The sequence below is a fragment of the Nyctibius grandis genome, chromosome 25, assembly GCF_013368605.1.
Source record: "Nyctibius grandis isolate bNycGra1 chromosome 25, bNycGra1.pri, whole genome shotgun sequence".
NCBI classification, from domain to species: domain Eukaryota; kingdom Metazoa; phylum Chordata; class Aves; order Nyctibiiformes; family Nyctibiidae; genus Nyctibius; species Nyctibius grandis.
The window spans coordinates 3413401-3437847 of record NC_090682.1 but is presented as its reverse complement, the minus strand read 5'-3'; the positions used below and the strand labels follow the sequence as shown (position 1 = coordinate 3437847).

General features: G+C 44.5%; 1 protein-coding gene across 1 annotated transcript; it reads right to left on the bottom strand.

Annotated features, from left to right (window-relative positions):
- Window positions 1–635: 635 nt before the first annotated feature.
- Window positions 636–24339, bottom strand: LOC137673440 (beta-galactosidase-1-like protein 2). Its single transcript, XM_068418232.1, has 20 exons — window positions 24257–24339; window positions 21049–21108; window positions 19566–19763; window positions 19040–19108; window positions 18630–18725; window positions 16967–17075; window positions 16561–16653; window positions 14286–14367; window positions 11485–11549; window positions 9968–10052; window positions 8860–8997; window positions 8102–8182; window positions 7763–7869; window positions 7213–7359; window positions 6729–6800; window positions 5718–5796; window positions 4402–4489; window positions 2867–2981; window positions 1836–1952; window positions 636–1362 (listed from the first exon to the last, which is right to left on the bottom strand). The coding sequence occupies exons 1-20, from the start codon at window positions 24337–24339 to the stop codon at window positions 1276–1278; spliced, it is 1971 nt and encodes a 656-aa protein (XP_068274333.1). The 3' UTR covers window positions 636–1275.
- Between the last annotated feature and the right edge of the window lie 108 nt (window positions 24340–24447).

Below are 24447 nucleotides of genomic sequence, written 5' to 3'. Positions count from 1 at the left end.
ATGGAGTGTATTACAGCTGCACTGTCTGTTCTCAGTTTTAAACAAACTGTATTTAAATTTGTTAAATAAAATTATGGTTTCTAAGAGCCAGAATACCCCGCAACTCCATTATCAGAGACAGTGCACATGTTTGGTGTTTGTTTCTCTCATAGCCTGAATCCTCTGGTTACTGGAACAGAAAGCAGGGGCTGAGTGACTGCTCCGAGATTCTGAACAGATTCCCAGCTTGAATTTGATCTCTCCCTAAAAAGATGGCAGCTCCTCAGTGACTGCGGAGCTGGTGAGTTGAAAAAACATGTCATGTTTTCCTAAATCATGTTTCTCTTTTGAGGGACAAAAAGAAAACAGGACCCAAGATCCCAAGATTTCACAGCAGGTTCAACTAGAAAGTATGAATCTGCTCTCCCATTTGCAACTATGTATGCAACCCCTTTACTTCTCTCCCCACCAAAATCTGATCCCTACACATTTTTCAAGGGGGAGTTTCATCTTTAGGTGCTTCACAAAGAGATCAGGGGTGGAGGGATGACTGGAAGACTAACTTGTCCTTTTCTCCTCCTGCACCTCCTCCTTGGAAGTTCTTATTCCTGCCTGGCCTGAAACATAATGATCTATTTGACAGAGGACAAAACACATTTCACTTTTTAAAACTTTTTTTTTCCTTTCTGAGAGAGAGACAACCTCCATAGTAAAACTTAGTGGGGGAAAAAAGCTCGAATTAAAGTCATTTGACAACCAACTTGGCTTCCAACAAGTGAACAAGTAATGGCTTCTTTGCAGAGTGAGTTGCTAAATTCTGCCTGGAAGCACAACAAAATGGTTTTCCACACCTGGTTACTCACATGCTCACCAACTATTTTCTCCCTATCTAATTATAAAAACGAGGAGGCCAGTAATAACACATCTTTAAAGTCGCTGGAGAGCTGAGCTCAGCTTTCAGTTCAGATGGCTTCAGTTCTTTCTCTCTCTCTCTCTCCTGCCTCCAGCACCTTTTTACTCCCCCACGTTCACCAGATGGTCCATAACATCATGCGCAGCCACCCAGGCTGTGGGTCCTCAGTAGTGCAGGGAGATGAGCTTCTGCATCCACCTCTGAAACAATGGACTCTGGTTCCTTCGGGGCCCATTCTTCTCTCTTCTGAACTTACTGCCAAAGAGCAAATCCTTTACCTGGGTCTAGTGGAAATTAATGTGCCCAAGTGCCTGGACCATCGTGTCCCCTGACATGCAACCAGGAATATTCAAGGTGAACCAAACATGGGAAAGAAGCTCTCATCAGTCCACGTACTGGGTCCTTCCTAAATAAGGTATGTCGACAGATTGTATTATCCGTCCTGCAGTGCGTTCTTCAAAAATGACAATCTGTAGAAGAGAGGGATATATAAAGTTCCTTCATACAAAGGCTGAGTTACTTTACATATTTTTAGGAGGAAAAGGCATACAATCACAGCAGGGGAGGGAAGCATCATTTAAAGAGATCAATCAGTATGAGTCTGAACAGTAACTGTAATTCTTCTTCAGCACCACATGATGCAGAAAATGAACGAGCATCAAATCAAGTTTGTCTTGATTTTGAACTTGATGCAGTACTTTGAAGTTTAGCTGCCGTCCTCATCACGTCTTAATGGTTGTCAGAGCCATAGTCAGCTTTAGAGCAGCACCTTCCCTAATTTTCACAGATCTTAGGAGACAACAGTTTCCTTCCTCTCTAGTGCGCCGGATTTCAGCTAGAGATAGCTAATTAATACACTGTGTGTGTCTAGCTCTTTGGGACATGACTCAGAGCAGGATCTTTAATAACACAAACAAAGAGAAATCCCACCAAAGCCTCTCACCTCATTGTTCCCTTTCCATAGCCAGGGGCCAGGAAGGTAGAGTGTTTCCTGAGGTCCAATTTTCCAGTAGCGGCCGAGGTTCTGACCATTGACAAACACAACTCCTTTTTCCCAGCCCTAGAATCAGGACAGTACACAGAATTACTGATGCAGCTGCATTGCCTAGTTAGCATCCTCACAGGAAACTAAGTCTGCTTTCACACTTGCATTCTTTCTGGCCACTTTCTGCAGGTTTTCTGCTTGCTTACCCTGTGCAGCTCCCTGAAGCCATGAACATTTAAGTAAGCCCTATTGAGCAGGAGTTATCCTTAATGTACTAATTAAAAGGATAAAGCTTTCTAAAATATGCAATTCATGATTCATGCTTGTGCAGGAAACTTCATCCTTTTGAACAGACATATCTTTATTCCTTCCCAAGCACAGAATATCTCCCCTCACCTATTTCCCAGGTGACAGAAATACTGTATTGCTACTGACTAGTATAATTTACTACAAAGCATAAAAGGAAAAGTGAGCAGTACATGATTGGCATGAACCTTGGCTCTAAGGTAGTGAAATCAGAGGAGGAAGTTTAATAATACTTAATATCTCATCTTAAGTTCTATGCAAGAGCAGCAATCTTCCATAGAAGGAAGAATCTCATGCCATGTCTACAAAGAAATTACTTTTTCCATATCACATTGAGGAGGTAGGGATAAAACTAGTGTCTCCTTTCTTTTTTGTGCCCATTGCAACTGAAAAGAAATAGCATTTGTACGTCAATAAAAAAGACTAACTGTTCATTAGTAGCTCTGCAGGGTCAGTATTGCACATGTTTTCTCATAAGGACCACTACAGACTGAACAGAGTTACCTGCCAGCTTGAGAAGACTTCTATACCCTCAAAATAATTCTCCAAGATAGAGGAAGGCTACAAAACTGCAGACTACAAGACAGAGCTCAGTCAGAGCTGTTACACAAGTGTCTCTCTAACTAGCTTTTAAAAAATCTTGATCAAGAAAAAATGGGGGGGGAAGAAAGAAAAGTACTTGCCTGTAGCTTCAAGAAAGTGTCCTGTGGCTGGTGCTCTATCCACAGCTTTCCACGAAAAAAAGCCGGACCGACGAAGTAATCTGGGACTGCGCTCCATCCCGCCATGTGGCGCAAGCTGTAGGAGAATGAACACAGCTAAGGGCAGGGAAGCACCAGGCAGCACCGAGAGACACAACACTGTGGCTTGCACAGGCTAAAGGAAAACCTGCAGAATTGATAGGATTCAAAACAGACTTTCCTGCCCATGTTCCTGTTGAGGAATGTGAACATGTCCTTGCAAGTTTGCAGGAATTAGGAGCAATCTGGCATTATTTCTTACCTGTGGCAACAATTTGGGAGCAGAGGACAAACAGAAAAGAAAATGAGTGTAGAAGTCCCACAGAAGCCTTGAGCTTCTGTCAGAACGTGTTCCTTCTGACACTTATGAACTGCATCTCTTGGATTCAGGGAAGTTATTGATCCAGTGCAGCGTGACTGCTACTGAATTATTCAACTAAAAGCCACGACAATTCCTTTATGAATACCACGCACTCCATCCTCCTACGCAGTGACTGTAAGCTGAATGTGTTTCATTGCTACTGGTCAGTTGCCAGTAACTGATTGCAGTGTTGACTAATCTTGCTTTTGTTTGAGCATGGCAGTTCACTCGCTTTAGTGTTCCTCACTGGATATATTCTTCTAAAACCCTGCAGTCAAAGGTTATGCGAGTTCCCCCATCAATAAGAATCCTTCAGGTAGCCCCCCAGTACCTGTTAAGATTGTCCTTAGCAATTTCAAAATGTAGACTTTTTTTCTTTTAAAAGCCATTTCAGTTTAACATGGCCTCTCTCTCCTTCCTACACAAAACGTGGGAGCTGTGATATCTTGGGGGATGCAGAAAGTAACCAGAAATGTGTTACTTTCTGGTATTAACAACATAACTGAAAACTCTCTCTGGATCATGGCCAGAGTCCATAGGGCATCTGTTGCCTTAAACGTTTGCGAAGGTTTTCTATACCTACTAACAGAGGCTCCTTGACTTACCCCTGCTAGATTGCTTTTTAAGTCTTTCTTGAATTAAGGCAAAATAACTTAAAAGAGAGGAAGCCATCTGGACTTGTTAATACACTATTAGTAGCTTCCTAGAATTAATCCATCCTTTGTAAGTCTGAATTACTAAATATATCAGCCATATTGCTAATTTCAAGAAAGACACAAACTTCTCCAACGTGTGGGTGTGTTGGGACCCACCCCTTTGGGTAAGCCATGCTTTTACCTACCTGATCTAACCCTGCAGTACAGGCTGTGAAGAAGTCTTTAAATCCTCCACAGTGGGAATACATTTCACCCCTAAATAATGGTGTGGATAAAGTGGCACCATTTTCTGCACTATTTCGGGCAAAGGTATCAGCAAGGAACTTACCAGTGCAAAGTGCCTGTGTACTTTTACCTTGTGTTGCCTTTCTGATACATTTAACTGCTGCCTATTAGACTTTGTACTGCTGGTAAACAGTTGGCTTCAAATGAGGAAGAAAACATTTTTAAATCCCACAAACCTTTTCATGAAGCCAGGTTTCATCTCCAAACTGTAAATCTTGAAGTTCCTCAAGGGGGTTTTATTCAAGAAGACATCACCAATTAAGCCTGCAAGAGCAATGGGGGTAATGAAGAGTTGAAAAACAGCTAAAGCTGATAGATTTTCCTATTTGAATGAGAGGAACAGCAGGAGATGGAAAGCAGCCACATTCTGCAATGGAATTAGAGTCCATATGGTCCTATTGCTCATCCAGATTGAGTGGGGAGCATTACTATACTTTGGCCTTTCCACTCTCTCCTTTGCTTCAGCTCACCAAGCCATTAAACACCCTCCAAGCAGAAAACATTGTTGGCACGCGCAGCAGATGGGGTTTTGTTGTTATTGTTGGTTTTTAGTTAGCTGTCCACGTATAGATTTTTTTTAAAGCAGTAGATCAGTTACTTCTCTAATGGGCACAGCAAAATGGGACACAGGCAAGCACTAACGTCCAGTGCTGATCCAGTGCTTTTCATCCAAGGGTCTTAAGACACCTTAATAAGTAATTTACCTTCAGTACTCTCTTGTTAGATAAAGTTATTCTCCACGTAGCAGGCAAAGCCTGGGTCCTAATCCAGCCTCCTAATTACAGGACTGCAGTTGAGACTGCCTAAGCAGCACAGAGCCTTTATGCACCTCTTCTGCAGTAAGTTAAAATTAGTACAGTCACGTGCCTAACTCCATTAGTCTATTTTGTATAGTTTTTGCATACAGTTCCCCACTAAAATAGAATCTTGGGGTTTGGACCTCTTCCAGCTCCATAGTTGTGTGTGATAGATGTGAACATTTTAGTAAATTCTGCTCAACAGGATGCAGTTCATTCCTCCTGATACTGTGTGAGTTTTTAAACGTTGTGATCCTCCAATATCAAACCCCCAGGGGAAAACACTGATTAAAAAAGGTATTTTCCTTCTCTCCCTGTGAAGTAACATGCTCACAGAGCAAGAGAAAAGGTACCCTACCACCACCTAGCAAATCTAGAGCAGAGTAAGATTCATTGATGGCCTTGCGTTTAGTTGTACCCCTATAAAATAAGAAGCCTTAATGCAAGCCATCAAGCAGCCACTACTTTTCATCTGTGATCACTCCAGATGGGGGAGACGAACGGTGCTTTTTAACAAGCTCCCTCCATCATACCGTTCCCCCCCCAACTCCCAGATGGTAGTCTTGGCTAGCACTACGACAGCTGTATTGGGTCTTCAGTTTGGTTCTGTGTAAAGCACACAAGAAAGACAGTTCTGCAGTGTTTAAACTCAGAGAACCACCTAGGACAGTTTGAGAACAAAGCACTTAACTTACCTTTCCTCTGTTCATTCAGTGCCAGGCCATAATTGACACGACCACGGTTCTCTACCAAGAGCCTTAGCTGCCTGAATCCCTGTAAAAAAACAAAGGAAGAGCATCAGCTGAACCAGTGCACAGCATGTGCTGTATCAGCCATAATGCTTGGTTAACAGAGGTCAGTAGAGGTGTTTAAGAGGGGAGGTGGCACCAATACCTTTGGCAGTTGTGATTTATCTGTTTACTTTAAAGTTCTGGATTAGGTGACAGAACAGTGTCCCCATATCTTTCAGCTACTGCACATAATTATGCCAGTGAGGAACTCTCAGCCTTTTCATAAAAGTTTTTTTTCTGTTGAATTTTTAAGTACCATTTTGATATCACCCACAGAGCCAGAAATGGAGTTTGACATAGTACAGGCTTATGTCATATAGCTCTCCCACAAGTCATAAGAACAACTAGTATATGCACCCACTCACCTCCTCCTAGGAGCCATGCACAGCTCTGTTGACATGCATTCAATCAACATAGTAGTCTTACTGCCAGCTTCTGCCAGGGTAAGACTGCTCTCAGAGCCAAAGAGAGACATTCCCCCTCATTCCGTTTGAGACCCAAAAGGTGCAAAAGCCCCCAAACACCTTAAAACCTGTTTTGTGCTAAGGAAGATGACGCCTACACGGATTTATTTGGCACAAACAGGGTACTGGTACTTGATGTCTACAGTTGTAGGTGTGACAGGAAGGCTGGCGAACTTTGTGCAGCAAGGGCTACACTGACTTGAATTTTCTCCATGGAAAAGTATTCAAAAACCACTTCTCGATCATAAACAGTAACTTGGCAGTGAAATCACACTGTATTTCACTAGTGAAATAGCGTCCAATTAGGGTATAACGATCATTCCCTGTGTCAGGCTACTGTACCAGCTAGTTAAATGGATGAGGGGGGAGGTAGGTGCCTTCTTGAGAGTTATGCCTCTTTAGCAGTCTTCGTTCTGTTATCCACATACTATTGCTGTGAGCAATTAGTTACCTGTCCTTCAGGAAGGGAGAGCTCCACTGTGTTGTAGTCCAGCTCACCAACATACATGGTGTTAACAAACACCTACAGAACAGAGCACAAGAGAAGAGAGCACCTTTTCATCAATTAAACTATAATCATGTGTTGCACAGGTTACTGAAGTTGTATTTGGGGATGAAATTGCCTCTACTTGAAACTAGAACTCAGCATCCATAACTGTGTCACTGATTCAGTCTAGGTGGGGAAAAAAATCACAACAATTCTCAGAACATTTGATGTTCTGATGTTTAAAGATATTATAAGTTTTAGTAGACTGGAACCTCAAGCCGATTTACAAATGTTAAGGCTTGGGGCTTAGCTGAGAACTGAAAAGAGCAAATCACACTTCTAATCTAAAACTCACATTTTCCTTCATGGTTGACCCATTTCCTACCTAGCTGTCAAGACCAAAGCATTTACTGACTGAAGTTAGTGACAGGTGCCCTCTGCTCCTTACCTGTGCTCGGTCACGGACATGGTCCCTTGAATGCAGATGTCCACCACCAAATATGACCGTCTCATAAAGCACATATCCGTACGACTGCCCACCGCTATCATTTAGGTGCAGATTCTCCATGTTAACAGGAACCTCTGACTTAATGGGCTGCAAAGGAGAAACAAACTCAACAGCAGAAGTGGCCTCTCAGCATCAACAGGCCACACAGAGGCAATTCATTTAAGATAGGTGTTCTACTCTGCACAGGTTACGTTTACCCTGTAAGCCTCCAGAGGTCTGTTCCAACCTGAATTACTTTACGACTCTATGAAAGCTACAGCAATGAAGACAAAGTACCAGAAAAAGGAGCCAAGGACTTGCAAAACCAGAATTCCAAGAGAACAGAAGTAGCAGTAAAAAAGGTGAGATGAAAGATTTGCTTCCTTTGCATATCCTTGGCAAAACATTCCCCAGCCTTATGGTCATGGGATAACAAGCCACTGCACTAATCGTCTTTTCCACCTAAGAGGTGATGCCTTTTAGTACTGAGATGCATTAAAATTGGTATTACCTGTAAAAGAGATGGTAACACATCCCAGAGAGAGATGTATTGATGCAACAGGATTGCACCGTATGATGCCTTGCTTTCAATCATGGGAGGGAGAGGAAGAGGCTGGCCTGTGATGCAAAAAGAGAAAGATGGAACAACTATTTCAGATGCAAAAAAGCCCAGCAGAGATTTAAGGCCCCTCCAGACCTCCTTTTGTCCTCCCTCCCATCTTTTGGAAGAAGCCCCCAGCCAGTCAACCAACCACAGTCACAGGGCTCCAGCAGAAGGGCCAGTTTAAACAAGTCTCTGATTTAACACTGTAGGGTAGAACAGTATTTTGGTTCTTGGGTTTGTAATTACCAATGATCATGCTGAAGAGCTGTCGGAGCTTGAAAAATTTGGATGTGTAGTCTCCAGCCTCTGTCAGCACAGCGTCGTAATCTGAAAAGGAAGCACATATGTTTGCAAAAAGATACAGCAGTTCTGGGACAGCCTTCATGTACACTGTCATCAGAGAAGTAAAAGCCCAAGACACAATTTTCTTGGCACTGTCTGTATTATGGAAACCTGGATGTTTTTATCTGTGTGAAGGTAGCCAGACAACCATAGAGTTGCTTAACTTGGAGAAGAGCCACTCACCGAGGAGCAACATACTTTTAGAGATGTAATTTGCACGTATCCAGAATTTCACACAGGATAAAGTCAACAATTAACAATTTCAACAAAGGGCTGTTGGAATGAAAAGAGCTTTACGGTACAATTTGGCTTGGTAAAATGAAAAAAAAACAGAACTGCATCTTGGATCACCATCTTTCCCTAGAAAGAAGAGCCAGCATGGAGATAACATGAAGCAGAACCATCATCTGCGACTTCTATTCCCAGTTCAGAACTGGGGGATCCTCCACATCCTGGAATGGGTCTGGAAATAGGAAACACTAATGTAAGACCCCTTTTAGACAGGCATTTGCTTCTGAGCTATATTCCAACTCGTCTCTCCATGACAAAGTGGTTGTACTGATCATTCCTCAATGCTTCTGTCAAGTGTAACTAGCCCAAAGGGTGGTCTGAGCTGCACTCTTACAATAGGTGCATGGGCAAGGCAGTGAAAGAAAACTCACCATAACTGGTGACGTCTGACTTGTATTCATCAGCTGCCAAAGCACCATTCATGAAGCCAAAGTTGGTGCCTCCATGGAACATGTAGAGATTGATGGATGCTCCTAATTTGAGGATGCTTGCTACGGTATTCACCATTTCTGTAAAGGAAGGGCAGAGACCAAGAAGCTAGGCTAGCACTCTTCAGTAATTCAAAGTAGACACCAACATTCTGGTCCTTGTCAGTCAGTCACGCCTGTGTAATGACAGTGATTTGTATTTTGCCTTCAGTGAGGGCAGCACATCTACTGACATATCAGGACATGTCATTACATTCAAGTATACCTCTCCTATGGGTGCTCAAGAAGAGTTGTAAGGACTACTCAATCAGACTCCTAAACTCAACATAATGACCCAATTACAAGGACAATTGCAGGAGGAGGAGAGAGTCATTAAAATAGTCTTGTATAGCTCTGTTTTCACTGTACTTTAGATGCTCTGGAGGTTCTGGGGTTGTTGGGCTTTTTTTTTGGAACTGTCTTCCTTCCTAATGAGCTTTTAAACTAGAAAAAACCTGATACTTTTCAGAAGGTGCTATACTTGCAAGAGGCTTAAGCTCACCATATTCCCACAAAAGGTAAAACAATCCTTTCTTAATGAGTGTGTAGACAAGTAACGTCGTTATGATGGAGGTTTCACAAAACTTGTGACATTTTTACAAAATACAAATAAAGTCTTCACAGGATTTAGATTACCTCAGGAGGTGAAAGAGATGATTTAAATCACTGGGCTGTGTTTTTAAAATCAACATAGAGTAGCACAAGGCCTTAGGACAGATTGACACTAATATCTTAAGATGTTTGGCTCTCTGCACACCCCATAGAGTCCCTCCTTGAGGAATAAAAAAGAAAACCACAATTTTTTTAAAAAGAGCTGCTGCTTACTAACACTACTAAAGAAAATCCAAGGCCCAGCAGTGTGACCCACTCACTGATTACTCATTTACAAAGGCTCACACAAAGCAAAGGTTACAGCAGGACAGAAAATTTGAAACAGTTGTATGTCATTTTCCCGTGACGGTGTGACGAGCAATACACCCCCCTGTCTACCAGAACAGTATGTGGTGCTCACCATCGGCATCAAAGACATAGTGAGGGCCTCCCCAGTTATCAAACCATCCGGTCCAGTACTCCATCACCATCTTTGGCTGATCTCTCTGTATCAAAACAAAACCATAGAGTTAAAATGGAGACAGGGCAGTATTGCACTCATCCCTATTTTCTAGAGAAGCATTGTTCAAATGCAGCTTGGCTACATGGTTTGAAAGAGTGTTTTCTTCTCAAGCTGGCATAAAAAAAACACCTAAGGAGCTCTGAACATGTGAGGAACAAGATGCTGTGGGCCAGCAATGCCCAGAACAGGCAAGCAAAGCAGAGAAGTACACAAAGCAAAACCATGGCACACAATCAGGTAATACCAAACAGTTCTAGATATTGTTTGGTAGAGCTATAGCAAAAAAACAAACCAACTGTCACTGTTTAGCTTCTGCTAGAAATACACATTCATAAATGTCTGCTTATCAGCTACGCCACTGCCAGCTGAGAGTTTGCAGGTGCACTGCAGCCGGTGCTTGCCAAGGTAGGAACAGCAGACCTGAGCGGCTTAATGCCTTTTTAATGCCACATATGGTGTTGGCTGGAAAGAATTAGCCTCTGCAGGAATTAGGTCTTCATTAAAAAGGCTCTGCTCACAGAGCAATCGCTTCCCACTCATCACTGCTTGCCAGCTCCCTTAGCTCCTCTAGAATTCCACCCGGCCCCATCACACCGGACAGGACAACATGTGCTCAGCCTGGCTGGCACTCCCTCCTCATGGGATTTATTTCTAGTCAAGGCAATTTTGCCCTTTATTTGATAAGGGCTTTATCTGATGCCATATGAAATGGCCAAGGTAAGTGGCATTAAAGAAACTCATGTTTCATTAGGAGAAAACAACTGCAGGTGCCTGTAATAATCTAATTGCTCCAGGCTCAGACCAGCTCTTGGAAATATGTTTAATAAATCCATCCCCAGTGAACTAGTCAAAGAAGGAATATGGAATAAAATACTATAACAAGGAAAAGATAGCATAGCTTCATAATCCTTACAAATACACATGACAGCTTCCTATCTTGTAATTAGTAAATGTGGCAAAGGAGGAGCTGCTTTTATTGGGCCACGCTGCATTCAGTTGGTGGGGAAGGTGCTGCCTTCTGTTCATTTGCAGGATTTGGGGAATTTCGTAAGGCCTAAAGAAGGCAAAGCACATGGAGCAGACCCTCTTTTGCCTGTACAGGAAAAGAAAACAAATTAAAGCGGTAGGATTCAATGTTCAGCGTGCCAGCAGCAAGGTCTCCTTTCACAGTCCAGGCAAAAGCCAAGGGAAGAGATCAGAAGAGAATCGATCACAGCCAGGGGCAGATGTCAGTTGTTCACATCTTTCCAGGCTGATATTTGGAGCAAGAGGAGGACAGAGGATGCAAAGAGAGAGAGAATCTGTCACTAAAACCCAAAACTTGTTATTCCCTCGCTACTCCTTCATCACACAATCAAGATACTTTTTGCATCAAGTGTTCATTAGGCAATTCCCTACCCCTGATTACATCTTACCTGCACTCTGTCCAGATATTTCAGTAGCCCAGGTTCCAGTTTCTGAAAGTTAACAGTGGCCAGTGCTATTGGGAGAAGAAAAAGTTTTTATTAATTTAGACACGGACAAAATGCCTAGGGGGCATCCTTAGGCATCAGCCCTGTACAAGCTCAGGGGGAACTGGAACATCTTCTGAAACACCAATACAACCTCCTCAGAAATTTCCCATCAAAGTCTTCGCTTAGTATGCAGAATCTAACTGGACCGCAGCACACAGTGGAATACTTGCAGGCCATCTTTTTAGCTCTAAATTTCAGAGATACTAGAAAGACAGAGTATCGGAGCAGCTCATGGGGTGTCACAAGCCTTAATTAGAGGCTGTAAAGCACTTGGAGATCCTCAGATAAAAGGCACCACATAAAGGCAAATTTATTATTAGAAAGTCCTATCTGGATGCCACACTGATCTCCCAGGCTTTAGCTGCAGGAATCGCTACCCAGGCAATATCTTACAGCTTGTCATGTCTGTGGGGGTGGGTGAGAGGAACCACAGTACCAGTGAACCAGATAGAAATTGTAATTAGACTTATCTGTGCTTCTGCCCTGTGCAGCAGGGGGGAACAAGCAACTAGTTTGTGTGTGCTGCATGTACAGCGGAATTCTCTGCATGATCTTCAAGCACTGGAGTGGGAAGACCTGTCTGCAGGAGTGGAGGCATTAGAAGACACTAATCTGGTATCAGTGTCCCAGTCCCTGCTACACGTTTGAACCATTTTCATACTTTTCTAGCCCTCGGTCACACTGATGATATTTCTCCCAAGAGACTTTGAGAATGCAGGAGCAATGATATGATTGTGTATTAAAAACTGACTTCTTACAAGAGAGCTGGTATCAAATCCAGCCCCAGTTGTGTCAGACAGAGCACTTCAAACAGTATTTACAGAAGCAAAAGCTTGCTTCTCACTATTTATACCTTGATTTTAATAAGCTGACCTAAGTAGTGTGCTGAGCTCACTCATGATTTTCACAGCATGGGACATCCCACTACACCTATGAGCATGAAAGGACCCACAAGAACAAAAGGTTTCCTCTTCATCCCCTGAAAACATGCCACAACCACTGAATAAGGGCTACAATGCTATAGTCTCAGGTCCTTCTACAGCAGTCAGTTTTCTCTGCAGAGCACCAGGCTGACTGCTCCTGGCACTAACAGGAATCTACAAACACTTCTTGGAAAGAAATCAGTACACCACTGATGAACGGAATAAACAAAATCACAGAATCACTGCATTAGTTTTCAACTCCAGTGTGGAGTCTTCTATTTTCTTATGCATTTCCACAGTGGATTTTGTTCCCTCTCCTTTAGCACTTTCATAACCACCTTGCTTCTACACTGCTTTGAGCCCTAGTTATTCCACACATCTGATTACTTGACATGTTGACTCTAATGAGCAGATTGTTATGACATCTAAGAGGCAAATTGGTATCAAAGAGCTCTCAGCGTGCAACATGCTGGAAAAGACAACTGCAAACAAGAACGAGCTCTGAGGCAGTAAACGTTCCCACAAAAGGTGGTGAGGGCTAGACAGGGATTTCCACAGCAGCCCTTCTGCATGTCAGCTCGCTGGCAGGGAGAGAGTGACTCTGTGTGGTCAAGGCTGGAAACCACTGCACACCAAAAGAATACAACTGAGAACACCACCGTACTGGTGAAGGCCCACGGACTTCAGAGTTATTGAATTTGTCCCTCTTATACTGTCATATAAAAACAAGAGGAGGGAAAAGCCTTTCCCTTTAATCACCTCCATGCCTGAGATTAGAAAATTAACAGTATTTACAACTGAGTGATGACAGGAGCACTCAAAGACTGCACCCTGCAAACACTTTGTTCAGAGAAGCAATTACTATTCAGGCAGGCAACTGGCAGAAACACAGGAGAGATGAGAGGCCAAGCACAGAGTAAATCTCAGCTGAACTGGATCTGGAAATCTGAAAATCAGGATAGTACTATGCCCCAAACAGTCAGATTTAGGGCTCGGTGAAACTTAAGCAGCTGTACCTCCACTTCTTCACAGGGAAAAGCAGGAGGGGTGCTAAGCAGCATTTTTAAGCACTTAATAGAATGACACTTTTTAAAAGGGAAAGGGAAAATAGACATCCTTTTGCATTATGCACATCTGATACCCTCCTTTACCTACCTACCAAAGGCTATACACCCCAGAGCAAGCTCAACGAGAAGACAGGGCTGCCCCACAAACTACTGCTAAACTTCCAGAATGTTCAATTTCAGAATCTAGGTTTTGACAGACTTTTTTCTTCTCTTTTCAATTGCAAAGAGGGTATCTTAAGAATAAGTTATTACTATTAGTAATTGCTGAGGTACTTGTCTAATATATATTCAAATGATGCAATAAGACATAGTTATTTTCAACCTTATAATCTGGTGGAAACATCATCAAGAAACGCTACGTGCTGCCCCCTCTTGACTAACCTCCTTGGGAAGTACAGATGCCCAACACTAGACAGAAGACAGCAAGGTATTTAGTCTGCACACGTGTAATGACCTTGAAAGCAGAGAGGCTGTCTCCCCATGGAGCAATCTTATGTTGAAAAAACCACTCTAAACCTTTCTGGGAAGGGGCTGGGTTTGTTCTGTGTGTATAGAGGGTTCCTCCTCTGTGGCTGAAGCTGCTACCACAAACAGAATACAGTTAATGGGTGCAGCTTAACGAATGAAGCCTACTGCTCTCATTCAAAGGCCACGTTTCATCAGCTGCCCCAGACAAAGAACAGTCTTACCTTGCTCTCCTACAAGCACATACCTCCTTCCACTAAGCCAAACGACAGCCCGTTCTTGTTGTCTGAGGTCATTAACAGCTCCACAATCCCTCTGTTTAACAGGGCCTAAATTAAAAAGAGGAAAAGCCATTGTGTTAACAGCCTGAGTTTAGTAGTTGTCAGGATATTAAAGCATTAAAGTACATTATCACCTTGTCTTGGGATAGCTTGAAACTGGTAGTGGCTTGGTAAGAAATATTATTCCTGTGACATCTCCCATTCCTCCTGAAGCTTCCCTGCCTACTTTTTCCAGCTTAAAGACAACTGAAAAATCTTATTTTGTTTTAGAAAGCTGGATCACTTCCTCGTGGATGCATCAAACTTCAGGATTTTGATCAGTTTAATAAATAGCTCCACTGCTTTCCATCAAAAGAGGGCCTCAGGTGGAAGAAGAAAAAAAAGCAGCTCACCCTTCCTGAGTAACAGTGGGAGCTGAAAGGAGAAAAGAGCTGGTTTGCCAGTGAATGCCATCACAGGACAGCTCAGGTATTTATGTTCTTGAATAGTCAAGTCTGAATGAATTTACTGGTTCTTCAGTATCACAGCACTGTATGAAACAGCACTCAACGTTTTTAAAATGCATATGGACACACAAGGTTCTTCCCATTAGGATTTTTCTCTTACAGATGTTAAGACAACCTGGTTAGTTTATCAACCTATCGTCACTACATCGATACCTGAACAGATGCTGGTATCTGACAAAATTCAGCTACTGAGGGAACTGGCATTTCCAACAGATTTTATTAGGATAAATCTCTGAGTACTGCATTAATACTAAGTTTCTTCCCAGAAGAAGATGTGAATTAATCAACTTGCCACATTCAAAGCTCAAGACCCAAACCAGAACAAAGACTAGGAGCTCCATCTCACGTTAGATCCCACTCCAACCAAAAAGGAAGCCCTGCAAATCCTGCTCTCCCACATTTTCGTCTTTAACCACTATAATATACTTCCTCAGATGTAAGTTGCACACAATACCAGAATATGACAAAACAGCACTGCAAAAATACGCCCACAGGCCTGGCGAGAAAACATCATCTGTTCTGACATGTCTGTGAAACATCACAAGCTCTTTCACGGCTCAGATATGGAAAAGCAAGCACCGAGTCGGCTGTTCAGACACAACAGAGTCTCCATGCCCCATTCATTTAGGGCTCTGAAAGCCATTTGCTTATATTCTTGCTGCTGGTGGGACATAGGGAGGGAAACTATGTAGATATAACAGACAATTTTGACATTATCAGTTCAGATTGGCAATTAACTGTTTAATCTGTTTGCATGTACGCTTCATATTTAACCTTCTAAGCAATGTTAAATCACTCCACGAGATGGAGTTAGTGCAGGAGCAGGCACCACTCTAAGCAACTTAGGACTCCTGCCATGCGATTTATTTGGTTGAAGAGCCTCTGTATACCTTGAGCAACGGGACAACCTGAGCCAGAGCTAACCTCAGGGTGCTCAGGGCGAAGCTGGGGTACCCAAAGGTTTCAGAAGGATCTGATAGGGCTCTAGCAGAAGAGCAGGGAACATACAGTTTATAGCACATACTCACACACCACAGGTTACCCATCTCTCACATGCAGCAACACTTTTAAGTGTCCAGTGAGAAGAAATTAAACAACGAACCTTGTAATACATACTGCAGATCTTGTTAACTGACTTGCAATTGTACTGGGGGCAAAGGAACAGGTCAGACTCATGTTAGATGCACCAGGATAACCTGGCCTCCTTGGGCACTGGCCAACTCGTTATCATTCAGTCCAGAGGCAGGAGCCAGGGCACAGTCTAGTCTCTGGTTGACAAGGGTAACGGAGGCATTAGGCAAATTACCCTGCCTGATGCTGAGCTCCAGATTACGCAAGTTTAGGAGTGTGCTGGTGCCTTGTTCACATAAACCTTCCTCCCAGGAACGTCAACAAAGAGAAACCTTTCTCTAATGTCGACTAAGAGAAGCAAAACAGGACCAGCAGGAGACAGCTTCTTCAAGGCCAGCTATGTATTACAGATACTCCCCCATCTCCCTATCATCCTCTTCTCTGGAAGACATAAGAACACAGGCTTATCAGTATTGAGAGGGTCATATGCCATCTCTTCCACTCCAGGAAGAAACATCAAGGGAAATGCAGCTGGATTATGCACTGATGCTTTCAAGGGTTTCTGAAGCCATGCTCAAAAGTTATTCAGAAGAAAGAAAATACTATAAGGAAGGTGTTTTATGTAGATATTCACCACAGAAACAAGTAAATGTGCCAACATTACCATTTTAACGTAGGTCATGTAGTTTGGGTCCTTGGCATAGGAACCATATTCATTCTCCACTTGCACTGCAATGATGGGACCTCCTTTCTTGTACTGTTGGGAACAAAAGGGAGAAGTTGTTCATCGTGATTTCTAATCAGAGGGACTGAAATCACAGTGCCACTTGCAGGAAGGATGTACGAGTCTCGGACGGACTCAGTTCCACCCTCCCATCCTCACAAAGCCTGAGGATAAACAAACAGCTAGATCTGGAGAGCTGACACAGACAACTACAGTCCATATTGGTTCCTAAAGCGAAGCTGGTAGATTTGTTATTGCTTCAACCTGCTGCCATTACGCACAGCTCACACTCATCTGTGCAGACAGTCCCCACTTGTGGACAGAGAGGGTAATGGATTGTACTTGCCTGAAGAGGGACGACAACAGGCATTAGGTGATCAAAATAGGCATCCACAGCTTCTGTGAAGCCCTTGTACGTTGTCCTCAGTTGCATCTCTGGGTCTTGCAGTAGCCAACTATGAGAAAAGCAGCAAACGGAATCTATTGGAGTCTCCTGTCCAGTCAAGGCTGCCAGAGGTAACACCACGCACCGACATCAAGTCACATCTGGGCAGGAATCCTTGATCCTTCTGTGTCACTTGGCTAAGCCCGCAGGGCAGGTATGGGGGACATCGTGAGTCAGTGAATGACACCATGTGAGGCTATCTACCACTCACACTTTTAAAAGAGTCCAGACTGCAGTTGCCAAGGTGTTCTCCTTTTTGTTCTGTATTTTGGGCCCAAGCTCATTTCAGTAACTTTCCCAATAAGATTTCAAGGGATAAACTTACCACTCTAAAGGTGACTCTGGAATTCCCTGCATCCCCAAGGGCACTCTACGACCACTTGCTCCCTCATCAAACCCCAATCATCGCTCAAAACAAAGCTTCCAGTAATTGTTCCCATGGTTCTACTGCTGATTTACAAGACTTAGTTCACTGGTTTGGGGTTAACACAGAAAACGACAATTTGCTTAAGAACAGAACAATGTGGTGCTGGAACTATTTAAGCAGAGTGAGCTTGTACCTTGTCTCTGCAAAGGAGGCATTAACTAATAGTGCTTCCAGAGGTCTGAAAGACTCAACTCCTGTATGCTACATGCAGCTCAGTGGGCTTACAAAATCATCACCTCTTTATCTGTAAAATGAGAATAGTCCTGTTGCTCTTTATCAGAATCTTTTATCTGTCTCATAAAAAAATACATGGGTGATGTGGCAGCAACTGATAACACATGCACATCTCATAATCTAACATAGAGCTCGGTACTGCCTCTGGCCACAGGTAGCCACGCTCTCGTGAGGAAGTCCCTGACACCCCTTTGCAGTTCTGCACCTGAACTCCGTGATGTCAAAGGCAGGGCATTCTGAAAAATGAAAAGATTAAAAGAAATAATCCCCAAATCTTGTCAAGTGTCTCCACTGAGGTTTATGCTCTGTGAAGGTAAGGAAAACAAGTGGTATGTAACCTGGCACCAGTTCCACTGGGATCTAGTAACCAGGCGGGTCTCAATGCTGATGTATTCAACTGGGCTCTCAAAGCCTCTTACCAGCAAGCTGTGTGCTTCAGGAGAAAACACAACAGGTTGGAAAAGGTATGGGTCTTTATTACTGCCAGCCATATAACACATATGTTCTAGTAGGACGGTTAAAATGGACCTGAGATGAAGCAAATTCTTACATCAAGCTGCAAATACCACTATTCATATTATACAGAGAGTCAAGTTGCAACAGCGATAGAAGATGGGTTTCCCCAATTCTATTTTCTTGCTGTAACCATCACGCCATAACACAATTAATATTTTAAAGAATAACCACTCAAAAAAGAAATCTGTTTCCAGGCTTCCTATCTGTACTGCTCAGGAGAGCTCAATAACATAATGAGTATTCACTTGCTTTGGGGACACAGAAAATAAATATTCCCATCTAACAGCCAGCCATTCTAAATCTTTGAAGGAGGCTCAACTGTATGATCAGGGTTTTTTTTTCCACAGTCCCAAACACTTGCTTCAACAGAACTATTTACATACTTACCTGGGCAGACCACCAAGGTCCCATTCGGAGCAGATATAAGGTCCGGGACGCAGAATCACCCACAGTCCATTTTTAGCTGCCAGTGAAAGGAAGGCCCTAGAGATCCAGAGAGCGTAATTATTGTCTGACTGCAGAATCCCTGCTCCATGCACTCCTAATACATCAATCACCAAGAAAGTTAGCTACCAAAACCAGAAGAGAATTGCTTGATGAAGCAACTATACTGGATTGGTACGAAACCTCTAAGTTCCCAGGACTCCAGAAAGCAGGGGAAGGAATGAGTGTCTCGATTGCCTGATCAAGGTACGGGCTTCACTTCAGAAGCTGGAAATGACACCTTCATCCAGAACCACCATGCACACCCTCCCCTCAAAACAGTATTTAATAATAGAGCTGTCTGTACCACATACTCTAGATCCAGGTTTCGACTGAAGTCAAACTTCCCTCTTTCTTGTTCATGAAGGTTCCACGGCACGTACCTGAAATGCAGAGTTAGAGCAGGGGAGGTGAAGGGCTGAAAAGGGCACTGCATTTGTGAAACACCAAAAAAAACTATGCACTCCCTTTGTTAGTCAATAACAGATCCAGAGATTACTGCATCTACACATTACAAGTGTCTATTTACATGTCATTTGTGCCCTTCTTTCATTTTTCTGACAAGCCCTTACTCTGTTGCACTCTTTTCCTGTACTCTGCAACATCTGAGTTTCTCAAGACCATCAAATGTGGTCTCTTTCTAGGTGTATCTCTCATTCTCCAAACCAGAGCAATGTCTAAATCCCACTACTCTTTTCTGTGTCTTTTCTCATCATGACAAGTACAGAAAGACATTGTTACAACCCACTGGAATTAATGACAAAGTCCCACCAGCTCTGATGGAAGAGGGGAGAGGCTGATAGGTGCACGTGACAGAGCCTGGGGAGTGAGGACACTTACGTCGTGAGGGTGTTTAAGCCACATGCTTTCATCTTCAGCATGCGGTCTTCCCAGTACTCCCTGGGCACTCGGAAATAGTGCATGGAACCTCCGAATATGCGGAAAGGCATGCCTTCCAGGAGGAACTGGGAGTTTGCTGTCTGCAAGCCGAGGGTCCTCCCCCATAGCCGCAGAGGGATCAGCTCACTCCAGTTAAACCTAGAAGAGAAAGAGAGACATATGAGCATCCAGTCTCTAGTAAAGAAATCTGTGCCTGTCGTAAAGAAATCTGTCCCCCTAAGAGAGGCTGCTCATTTCACCATACCTGGCAGGATCAGCTCTGACCTTCCTACTTCTTAAGTAAGCCATGCTCTTTGTCATATAGAGCATATAGATTTTTCAGAAGATGATAAAACAGATGGAAGGCCTGCCCAAGATATGTATTTAATATTCATTTCGCTAGCAGCTTCCATCCTGCGTGCCCCAAGCCACTCTGCCACACTCTACAACAGAAATGTAGCAGTGCTCAGGCACAGATCAAGAAACCAACTTGCTGAAAATACAAGACAGGGCAGTTTTCACTCACAACCCTAGCAAATACATTCACAACTTATGAAATTTAAGATCTCCCTGTTTTGCAGTAGGATGACAGACGCTGGCTGATTTCCAGATCCTCGCTCCAGCAGCGGCTGCATTTCAGTATTGGCACCTCGAATGCCTTGTGGTCTCTGACACCCTGCAACTCAATGCATGGAAAAAATAAAGAACCCTCCACCTGTTCACTGTAATGGAGAACCTTTTCCTTAATTTCAAAAAAACTCCTGGACTACATTCATCACTCTGGAAAGATGAGGTCTGCTGTCATCACAAACTTACCTCTGCCTGCATTACTGCTTAGATTAATTCGTTAATATGTTATTTGCCAAAAGAACTGGAGCAAAGGAGATACCAGGTTCCAAAGCACTGACCAGTTTCAATACTCGTGCCATCACAGCTCCATTTGGGTCAGTTCCTGCATGGAAGAAACTACCTCCTACTGCCTTACATGGCTCCCCAGTTCATTTTGGCTGAACCAAGAAAACATTTTATCAACTAGCCCAGATCCAAAGCAGTTACGCTGCCTCCATCAGACCATCCCAGTTCCACAGCTCTGAATACACAAAAGAGTTAGACAATGGCAGCTTGTTCCTCTGAGACGTTATCACAGCCAGATGCGAGGGATGAATTCCCGTCTCAAGAAAGCAAGTGTGACGCACACATTTGAGAGAAATGTCACATTTGCAGAAGAGGGAAATGCCTACGCCTCCAGCTGTTCTCTAGGCTACGTGTAGAGCGGGTATTAGCAGAGGGTGAGGACTTCTCTGAACTCGTGGCTTACAGGGATTGCGAACCAGGAGCCTGCAGCGATTACCTGTCCTCCGACACAAGACAAGGAGACTACAAAGGAACTAAATCTAAGATCTCCAGGATACTGCACGGGGTGGCTGAGCAGCACAGAGGGTACCTGTATAGCACAGCATTGTCACAGGGCTCTGAAACAACCGGCAGCAGGCATGGGTAATACCTGGAAAAGGAAGTCTAGGTTAGATATCCACCGCCTTCAGTCAGTGAGTGCTCGTGTGCATTTATTGTCAAACCATTTACAAAAGATAGTGCTGAGTGAGGAGACAGTAACGTATCCATTCAGAAGGAGGTGCCGTAACAGCAGAGCTTTTATGAAGGTAGCGCAGCTCAAAGTAGGAGAAAGCACAAAATACCTGACTGCCATATTTAAAGGGCGACTGCCTGATAGGAACAGGATCAAAAATGCTCATCTACACAAGAAACTACATACAGCCAGAGAGTGATGACAGGAGGCTAGGAAACAGCCAAGCAATTATTACGAATTTTACAAGCAGGGGAGGTGGTTCTCAATCCACACACAGGATATCCTATGGCTACCTGCCCCTCTGTTCTGCTAGAACTACAGCTCGCACAGACTGCAACTTTTACAGATCACATCTTGAAACTGCAGCTATATCTACTTCTGTTGCTTGGTAGCAAGCCTGAGGCAGAAAGCTCAAAGGGGTCTGCAGACACAGAACTCCAATTTTAAAGATTAGGTTTGAAAATACCTAAGTTTCCAACTTGTTTCTGAGCTAGGCAGAGCTCTAAGTTACCCGTGCACACAACAGTCCTGCTAACTGCCACTGGTGCCAGAATGGAGGCTGTACTCAGGAAGCACACATGGCCAGATAAAAATAAACAAATCACTTAAGCTCATCTTCTTAATCCTGGGCATAACTTAGTTGGCAAGTTTCCATCAAGTTTTGTACTTTAAAACTCCTTGGCTCCAGTGTTTTTTCTCACCAAGAAGGACTGGTAGGAAGCTCCCAGGCTCCCAATATTTTCAACATATTATCCTGGATAACCTGAAACCCTCAACTCTCACTAGCATCTCTTCAAGTGACTTCTGAAAAAAGCTTCTGTGACTCAGCAGAGCTTCATCCTGGTACCCTGAGCTGGATTTCCACAGCTCAAAGCCCACCTGGGCTCTGTGCTACTTCTTGAGAGGAATGTATAGCTCCCAGCAGATTTTTTTTTCTCACTTCTATGTGAGCACAGCTTGCAAAGAATCTTTTTTTTTGTCCTTTTGCTAAAGGTTACTGGCCTACTTTGTCCCTCTGTAGCCATTTCCTCCCTGCTTCAGGGAAGTCTCTTTTTTTGCAAAAAAAAATAGCATTAGATTACGAAGATCCCCCAGAACAGAAGCTTCGAAATTGGGTTGGACAAGTTAGTCCTTAATGAAATGATCTGTCTTTATAAGACGTAAGTTGAAGTGCAAAACACTCCAAGCGGAACAGGAAAGTCGCAGTTAACTGTTAAACCAGACAGCTACGCTAAGGCGTTCAGGCCTGTAAAAGAAAAACCTAGCTGAAGTCCTCTCTGCATGAGATAAGAGATTTACCTTTGGTATTGCTCTACCACATACCCAGAGCACTTGGAAGAAAAAGCTGATGGAAAAGAAAAAGAAAGTCAAAGCAGGGGAAAAAGCGTGGAGACCATTAGCTTGCTTTGCCATTACTAAAGGACCCGCTTCAGAGGACAAGGGACTTCACAGTTAATCCCTAAGCCCTACTTAGACCTGCCTCGGAGGGCTTTGCTGTTTATTCCAGGCTTCCTCTGGCCAGGGAAAAGTGAAAGCTTGGAGTTGCCTTCACTCACGACTCGCTGTCTTGCGGCAGCCGAGGCCCTGGGTCGCTCAGACAAGCCCCAGGTGCACATTCAGCCTGGCTGGGATAACGACCGCTGCGTTCTGCAGTGCGGTTTACTCTCAGGTGACCTGGGCCACGGAGAAAAACACGGGGTACCAACGGATACGGTGTTTATAGATACACTCTTACAGGAGACAGACTTCTGTGCTTTTACCGGGTATCGGTTGGCAATAATCCTCTGCTAAGAACGTATGTGGCACAAATCCAAGAGCAGCTATAAAAGAATTTTGCTTCTGATTATGCAAACATTCATCAAGGCTTTTCTATAGCTTTGAGGATCAGGTAACTTCCTACTATGAATTTAAGAACCCATTATAAAATATCCAAGTTACAAAAATGCCAATAAATAACTACATCTTCCCCTGCCTTAGTATTATCGCCAGCACTTTGCTGTCAGGGATTGAAGAGCTTCTGTCACTTGGCACGGAGAAGCTGCTGTGCAGACATACACCTCTGGCTATGGCAGGAGACACGCTCGTCCAGGAAAGAGCATCGCCCTCAAAATGAACATGGTCTAACACACACGGGATTTAAGCTAGAACCTTGAATAACTTGTTACTACAGGTGGAGCAGCCTGGAGCGTACAAACGGGCCCAGAAGAAGAAAGTTCACAGTGTTGTGAGAGGAGAGGTGGGCAGCACCGCAGCTGCAGCCCAGGTCTCTGGGTACCACATCGCTCAGTCCGCGCTGCCACCGACGACGTGGGGATGCAGAAGGGACAGATGCAGACCCAGAGCAGGCTGGAGCGAGAGGGAAACCACGCTCTGGTGCGAGCGCGTCGGAGACACCCGTGGCAGCCTCAGAGATGGGTTAGATCTGACGGAGCGATTGATTTGCGAACATGCATCATCCATCAGCACCGCGATAACGTAAAGCCTCAGGGAGCCAAGGTTGGCAGGGATAGCATCAGCCTAACGTACAATCTGATTTATAGCGCTGGCAATTGGCCTTTCCTTATCCATTACTTCTCATGATAGACAAGAAGTTGCGTATATTACGTGTAACATTTATTTAAAGCTTTTAAATCATTTCATGCACTGCTCTCTCCGGTGCTTCCCTCCCGTCCTGCGGGAGGAACGCTCTCCCTCAACGACTGATGGGGAGCGCTGCGCTTTATGTGCGTTCTGATAAGATTGTTTTGATTTTACCGAGCCTGGCTCGCCGTAAATTAATTTCCAGGCAGCGCGAGGCAAGCGCACCGTTAATTACCGCTTCCCCCTTAACAACAGCCCCCGATTCCCATTCAGGCGCGGTCGCTCTCCACAGCAAACACCAGTCACGGCGGCAGGCCTGCGCTCAGCGGCGCAGCGGCAGGCGTGCGGGCCCGCTGCCCGCCCTCCCCGCGTCGCCCCGGGGAGCCCGCACGCCGCCCCGGTGTGTCCCCCCCCCCGCCGCGCCCCACCACCGGGGCGCGACCCCCGCACCCCCGCGGCGCGGCGGGGGCGTGCCGGCTCTCACCTGCGCAGCGCCAGCCACAGCACGAACACGAGCAGCGCGACGCCCCCGAGGCGGCGCTGCCGCCGCCCGCCGCACGGCCACATGGCGGCCGCCCGCCGCGGCCCCGGCCCCGGCCCGCCGGCACCGCCGCCGCCGCGCCCCCCCCCCCGCCCCGCCCGCCTCCTTGGGCCGCTCCGCCCGCCGCTCGCCCG